The following is a 7742-nucleotide window of genomic DNA, read 5'->3' as shown; positions in this document are numbered from 1 at the left end:
CAATGCATATCACGTCGCGATCTGCTTTTCGCTTGCAAGTTTCAGATTTACTGCAATACACTCGTCCTTGGACGGGCAAAAGGCGAGTTCAATGAGAATATGCGACGGAGAAAGCCAAGCACACGACCCACAGCAGAAAGGAGACGCGCACTTACCAGCAGCCGTGATTGTTGGATGAAGGGTTCCTCAAGCAGTCGTCATCTCTCATGCTCCTGCACAGAAACCAATTTAATTGCTTCATCTCCGTGGTAGACATCCTATCGGAGACGCTTTAGACATCCTATCGGAGACGCTTTATCCTTTGGCTCACTGATCTCCATTACCGGCCATCATCCCTTTGAGCGATGTGTTCTGCCCAAGTTCATTTACTTTTATAGGGTGACAGGGTGGCTCTGGTAACGCTTGTGCCTCATGTATCTTGAACTTATTTCGCACCGTAATTATTAAGAAGAGTGGGTTCGATGTCTGACTGCGGTGCTTTTGTGTGGAGTTTGTATATTCTGTATGGGTTTTCTCCGGGTTCTCCGTTTTTTCCCCAAAACTGAAAAACAATCTATCTGGTATTGGCCAAATATTTCAATGCTGAAATTGTATTTCCTGGGTAAACAACGCTAATATTAAAATGCGATCTCTGTAACTGTGTGTGTGTTCTTTCTGTCCCTCAGTGATCTCATGCGCTCGTCTCTCCATGCTTCTTTGCACACTTCGCCTGCGCATGAACTCATGACAAATATGATACCAGCGATACGCGGCGTGGCGGTGATGGCTTCACCGAGCAACCGGAGGATTTACTTTGAGACCGTTTCAAATATTTATAGCCGTTTTGTTTTGCTGTGTAAGAAATAGTAGGCAGCACGGCCAAGACGAATGCATTAATTCACAGCCCTCGTATCATATTCACCCGAGCCACAAGGTCACAGTGAGGCAGGGATGGGGGTTCACACCCATCTCCCCCACATCCTCCCATCATCCATCTCCCCCACTCTTCCCATCGCCCATCTCCCCCACATCCCCCCCACATCCTCACATCGCCCACCCCCCCCATCTTTCCATCGCCCCCCATCCTCGCATCTCCCCCCCATCCTCCCATCTCCCCCCCATCCTCCCATCTCCCCCCCCCCCATCCTCCCATCTCCCTCACATCCCGCCATCTCCCAGACATCTTTCCATCACCCATCTCACCCACGTCCTTCACGCTGCATCCCACTTAAACCGCTAACATCTCCTCCCTTTCTCCTCCCTCCATACCACCCCATTACGTTCCCCCTCCGCCCTTCGCCCCTCCCCGTGAGTGGCTGAAGGCGGTGCGCAGCACAGAGTCGAAGTTTCACGCGCAGCTGTTGCAGTTTGCACGGTTCCCATCTTCTTCCTGTCCTATCGGCAGAACTTTTACGTTCACGCACAAGGTCACACGAAAGTAATTCGCAAAGCCACACAAAGTCAGCCAGCCAGTCACAAAGATATCAGCAAAGCAGCCAACCAGCCAGCAAGGAAGCCGGTCATAAATCCAGTCACAGAGCCAGCCAGACGGCGATCAGCGAACCAGCGAGCCACGAAGCCAACCACAAAGAAAACCTCCCGGTGACAAAGCAAGCCAGGCAGTCAGCCACACAGATTCAAGAAGCAACGAGCCACCAAGCCCGCTCACGACATACCACAGATTAAACATGCCTGCCGACTACAACGGCTACTGGGCCATGGTGAGCAACGAGAGCTTTGAGGACTACATGAAGGCGCTGGGTGAGTCGCTGTCCGTCTCGCCGTGGCTCCTTCTCAATGGTCCGCGAGCACCGCGTGCGTCTCCGCTGCAGTGCTGTTCGCATTGTCCTCGCTTCTGTGGGGGAGCGTTCAATGATCAAAGAGAATGCAATGATCACCAGCAATGCATCGTGGTGTTTATGTAACTCAATTTTAAATGAACATTTTACTAAAGTTATTTGTACGAGCCGACTTTCAACGCAGAAAATGTATTTATATGAATTAATATTTGCGCACTTTTTCGATTTTAGTTTGTAACACGGATATTTTTGCCCTGATTTATATTTGTTGTATTGTAATTGGCGGCCCGCAAGCCATTTTGACGTGACGGTTTGGCCCTCCCTCCCTCAAGCCAGACAAACTTGATATAATTCAGTATATTATAGTATCATTTATTTTCATGTTCTTATTTTTGTAATTTTGGTGACCTAGGTCACTCTTGCAATGAGACTCCTTTTCTCTTCAGTTATCACCTCGTGAAAAACAACATTAAATGCTTATAAAATATCAGGGTATCGGACGTACTCAGACAACATTTATTTTTCATCCACGTTGAGGTTGGTGAAGTGAATTCATAATTTGCGCGTCTCAACACATTCCCATACATATGTCATGTTCTCTAAACCGATATTATTGAAGTGTTGATTGCAAAGTTACCTAATTTATATAAGTGGGCAAATTACATTATTCGTAAAAAAAAACTTTTTATTTAAGTTGAGTTCTGTATAAACACCAGGCAGTAGTGACCAGGAATATAATCACACACGGACACAAACCCAGCCAGGCGTGTGGTGCTGGCCACAAAAAACACTCATCACTGTGCTGTTCTCAGGCCCGCCACCTTTTCCACAATATACCAAGCCCGAACACATTTCTCAGTCAGCCTATGTCGATGTGTAGTTTAGTGTAATTTAGTTTAACACAATGCCAGTACCAGATCTCGGTACAAATAAATTGTTGCCACCTGAATAAACGCCAATTCCTTGACGATCCGTGCTGATCTCAAACAACTGCTGGCCCTAATAGGTGCTGACTAACTGTGTCAGCTCTCATGCTAGCAGGCAAACATGGATATTTGTGTCTGCGTAATGCCCGGCAGTAGGAGGGAATTAGAGGAAAACAATAAGAATGGCAACACTGCTGAAATCCTCTTAAACCCTGCTCAATGCAGGACTCGTGATTTATTAAATCTTCTTATTCCTTGAGCACAAAGCCGCGTTGGGGGCGAAGGCTCTGTCATGAGGGCCACTTGATTTTATCTGAAGGGAGGCGTGGGGGGGGTGGCACGGATGGGACACTCTAGGACGCGGATTAGAAAATTAGGAAAGTGTTTGGCACCATTCTCTCTGTTGCCACCCAAAAGAAGTGTTGCCTGCACGAGTCAATTAATATTTACGATTCAGGATGGTGATTTGATTTATTGTGATTTTGCGGCCTCTAGTAGATGAAGGGTTAAAGTTAAACCATTACATACAACATTGAAAGACATCAATGGGTACCTGTGCCATTCAAAGCATTTATCTGTGAGCTTCAACATCAATAATAGCTATTGCATTGACACACTGTAACGCCACTTATCCACTCATTCACTCACCTATCCACCGCTCATTCACCCACAGCATCCACCTATTCACAGGCTCGTCCACCACCTATACACCTACTCATCCTCCCACCCATCCACCCACCCCCTTCGATGCATTTCCGAGACTTTATCTCCCTAGGCAGACATCATTCTCTGTGCCATGTGTGTGTGGAGCCCACATCAGTAATTCTTCTAAGCTGCACACACAGGGCGTCTTTCTTTGGTGACCATTGATTGGGACAGGGGGGCCGCTCTCAATACAGCACACAGTGGCCACATTGTGTGCGCTGGCCACTTCGCCGGGAAAGATTTCACCCCCTACTCTCTGCTCCCAATTATTGAGCTCATTTCGCTCCACTGGCACTGTGACGCGACAGAATGAGTCCATGAAATATGGAGGAATTATGCATGTATGAGCCTAATGTAGCCAATGGGAAGCAATACCACACAATGAACAACTAATGGCAAACATCAATATCAAGTTGTTATGGGTTGGAGCATTAGATCTAGCATGGGGTTGAGAATGGATTCGAAATTGCTATTATGGTACATTGTTATATGGTAGTGAATGTATAGGGGGATATAAGGATGATAAGGGAATAATCTTTTACTGAAAACCCGAGAAACATGGAACGTGGTGCAACGTTCGTTCAGCGGATTCAACCACGTGACAACGTTTGCCCAAAGTTGCATGTTTCCTGGAATGGTGCTCAGAGAGTGCTTCTGCATTGTGAGGGCGTGTGCAGGAGTGCATGTGTGGGCAGTCAGTTCCAAGCTGAGGCATATGCCTAGATATCCACATCGCGTTATAACTAAGGGTTACTTACAGTTAAATCTAAATATTGTAACTCGGGGTCAACGTGACTCCCATCTCCGCCACCTGCACAGCGACTCACGTGGTCCCCTGTACTGAATTATTATGACGTTGACTAGAATTCGCTATATTCTATTTCAATGAATCACTGTTGTCCACATTAAACGTCACTAGAATTGTCACTGGTGGCTTGGACACTTTTGATAAAAACTAAAAAGTCACTAAAACTACCGAAATTAAGTTGGCAGCACTGGTAGATGCATTGTGGACGCATTGGCCTCGCAATGTGGGAATAACATTCACCAATCTGCCCCTAACCCCACCTCTACCTCTACCTCCACCCCTGTTCACTCTATTTTTCCCCATACTGTACCCTGACATCATGCTCATGAATGCAACTATTGCTGCGGCCCATGATCCCCAAAGCAAATGTTGATTGTTGAGCCAAGAGGCTCAGCAGTGGAGCGAGCAGCACGCAATTGGAAGGTTGTGAGAGTCCTGGTTGGGGGTTGACTTGGCCCATCATCCGTCCGGGTTTGATCAAATTAGTACTGTACCACATTATGGTGAAGTCAACAGTGGTCGTCCTGTGGTTCAGGCCACCGTCGATTAGCACGGTGGGCTATGTACGGTGACAAATAAGTTCAACATACATACAGCCCAGCCCCTGGCACATGAAAGTGGAATTTCCACCACTTGCTCAGGGCTGTAAAGAGGAGTTGAGCACTACCTCAATGCTCATTTGATCAGAAAATCACTGACGTTTTGAGAGGATTTTTTGGAGAAGGTATGTATAGTTTGTTCTCAAACACTCAGGGTGGTGCACTGCTCTGTAAGAGTTCTGAATGGAATTGTTGCATGTTTGGAATTAAATTGGGAAAATTACAAAACAATGTTCCTGAACTCTCTCATGCCACCATACTGCACTCCCTCCCATTCCCACAGACATCAACGTGGCCATACGCAAGATTGCAAATCTGTTGAAAATTGATAAGGAAATCACGCAAACGGGCGATCGCATGGTCATCCGCACCATCAGCACCTTCCGCAACTACATTATGGACTTCACCATCGGCCAGGAGTTTGAGGAGGACCTGCGTGGCCTGGATGACCGCAAGTGCATGGTAATTTCCAACGCACCTCCGTATCTCTATGTGCTTATGGTTAATACACCCATAGTATTACTCATTACATATTATGTGCCATGAGCAGGTTTAAGAGCCTGTGACATTCGAAGAAGATTAGGCCATTGTGCGCCATTGTCATGGTCCAAATTTTCCAGATTTGAGACATTACTCACAAATGATTAAATTGCATAGTAATCATCACTATGAAAACTTAGCAGAATCCTGAAAAAAGCCCAGAGACTCAGTGAAGCTTTCATGGGTATACAAGCGAAATTAATAATAATAAAAGAAAGTCTCACTGATTCTCAAAAATGTTCAGGAGGATCCTGCTACCTTGGGTTGTTTGCCCAAATCTTAAGAAGAAACCAGAGAAAGCCCATGCAAGTGAGGGGATGACAATTCCAGGCCTGCGCAGACAGATTCACAACCTCCTTGTTTTGCTGTTGTCTCTCGGTCATGTGTGCGGTGACAGACGACCGTGTCGTGGGAGGGCGACCGCTTGGTGTGCGTGCAGCGCGGGGAGAAGCAGAACCGTGGCTGGACCCACTGGATCGAGGGAGACCACCTCCACCTGGTAGTGACACAGTAACAACCGCTGACACTCACCACTGAGTGGCGGCGACGTCACCACAGCGCTTGAGCCAGGCTAAGTTGCACTTCGAAGCCATCGTCTGAAAGACTCGCTGCTGCCAGGAGGTCACGGGACAGACCGAGGTGCTATGGGTTAACTGACTGAGATCACCGGTAGCTATGGGTGACTTTTATAACGTGGGTTGCAAAGTGCTACTCTTGGCTGTTGTCTTATGCTGTATGTTCTCTCTTGTCTCTTTTTGGCTATTGTCTCACGCTGTTCGTTGTCTTATCCCGGGGACACAGGAGATCCGCGTGGAGGGAGTGAAGTGCAAGCAGATCTTCAAAAAGACCAAGTAAAGCAACAGCGATGCTTCGTTTCCAAGGCCATTGGGAACTGTGCTGGCCCAATTCCCACACCTGACCGGGGCTAGGAATCCAGATTTGTACGGCAACCCAACCAGGCTCCTGTGGCCCCAGGCTCTCCGCATGTGCAACACTTAATTTGGGTGGCAGCGTAACACAGTGGTAACACTTGTGCCTCACAGCAAGAAGATCCTGGGTTCAATTCCTGACTCGGGAACCTTGCTGTGTGGATTGTGTATGTGTTCCCTCTCTGTTGTGCATGGGTTTCATTCGGATTCTTCAGTTTTCTCCCACAGGTAAAAAGCCCCATAAAATGTCATTTGTGTTGGCCAAACATCCCAATGTAACAGGACCCTCCTGAAATGAGTCCTCAGTTATCTTAGGTAATTAGTAATCTTCTTGGTTCTTTCGGTAAAGTCACGTAGAAGGGAAGTAATAAAATAATAAAAATAAAACATAATAAAACAATTCTGAGAATTGTTTTATTATGTTTTATTTTTATTATTTTATTACTTCCCTTCTACGTGACTTTACCGAAAGAACCAAGAAGATGAATCCCTGCAGTCACGAAAGCTTTAAATCGAAATTTAATTAGTAATCATTATAATGATTGTATTCAGACCGACCCTGGAACCAGTGTTGGCCTCGCGGTGGCAATGTGGAAGTGAGAGCTGTTCTGCGTGATGTAAACATATTAGTTAAACTTCCCGGCCACATTACGATTTTAAAACGTATGGCTTATAGGTGATGGAAAGTGAGAACACGTGGTGTTTCTGGGCCACATCTACGGTGTCCTTGGGCCAGAAGCTCCCACTAATTACGGAAACGATGCATGAGTAAGCTCAGCTCACCCAGGCTCACACACAGGCATAGACACAAAGACAAAAATCATCCATGTAACCTTAACAGACTGTTGTGGCCAGTGCTGTTAGCGGGCACCTGTGAATGCCGGCACGACACACGAGCGGGTGGGTGGCCAGTACCGAGACTGACCACCGTTGTCTCCACGGTGTTGATGTTTACACCTAGAGGAGGCTCAGTACCATTACAGATAATCACCGTTGATGTTAGCCGTGACTGGGAATTGAACTCGGGTTCCTGACGCAACGCGGTAAACAACTGTGAACAACCCCCTGCTGGATGAAGGCCTTCCCAAGCCTCCGCCACCTCATGATCTTGTGAAGCAACAATCTAAAATAAACACATTTTGTCCAGGAGTTGAGGATATAGTTCTTAAATAATGAATTGCAACGTGTATTTCTTTAGTATACCAAGTTAAACGCACAAACTATGGAACATTTTGTCATAAGGTGTTTGATGCAACGAGTTCCAGTACTTTGAAGCTAGACCTTGTTTAATTGGTGCTTGCTAACAATACTTGCCCCATCATAATCGTCTACAGTGTTGTAATTCTTAGTGCAGCTTAACATCACGATCTTTGTTGTTGTTGTGTGTAGTAAAACACTTTTGCTGCTCCTGCTGCATGAGCTAAGCACAGTGTAATTAAAACATGAAGGAGAACGTG

General features: G+C 46.4%; 1 protein-coding gene across 1 annotated transcript; it reads left to right on the top strand.

The window, feature by feature from the left end:
• Positions 1 to 1285: 1285 nt before the first annotated feature.
• Positions 1286 to 7742, top strand: LOC144728483 (retinol-binding protein 1-like). Its single transcript, XM_078607977.1, has 4 exons — positions 1286 to 1740; positions 5100 to 5278; positions 5754 to 5855; positions 6158 to 7742. Exons 1-4 carry the CDS (start codon positions 1668 to 1670, stop codon positions 6209 to 6211), a joined length of 408 nt encoding a protein of 135 aa, XP_078464103.1. The 5' UTR covers positions 1286 to 1667; the 3' UTR covers positions 6212 to 7742.

This window comes from Lampetra planeri, chromosome 28 (genome assembly GCF_965212315.1).
Source record: "Lampetra planeri chromosome 28, kcLamPlan1.2.h2, whole genome shotgun sequence".
Lineage (NCBI taxonomy): Eukaryota > Metazoa > Chordata > Hyperoartia > Petromyzontiformes > Petromyzontidae > Lampetra > Lampetra planeri.
The sequence above is the reverse complement of the archived record's forward strand: the minus strand, read 5'-3'. Positions and strand labels throughout refer to the sequence as shown.

Bases quoted from the DNA above. Each gene is read 5' to 3' on its own strand.
- LOC144728483 (XM_078607977.1), top strand. From the start codon at position 1,668: ATGCCTGCCGACTACAACGGCTACTGGGCCATGGTGAGCAACGAGAGC. The intron at 1,741-5,099 runs GTGAGTCGCTGT...CCATTCCCACAG, and splicing joins GGACTACATGAAGGCGCTGG to ACATCAACGTGGCCATACGC. The intron at 5,279-5,753 runs GTAATTTCCAAC...GTGCGGTGACAG, and splicing joins TGGATGACCGCAAGTGCATG to ACGACCGTGTCGTGGGAGGG.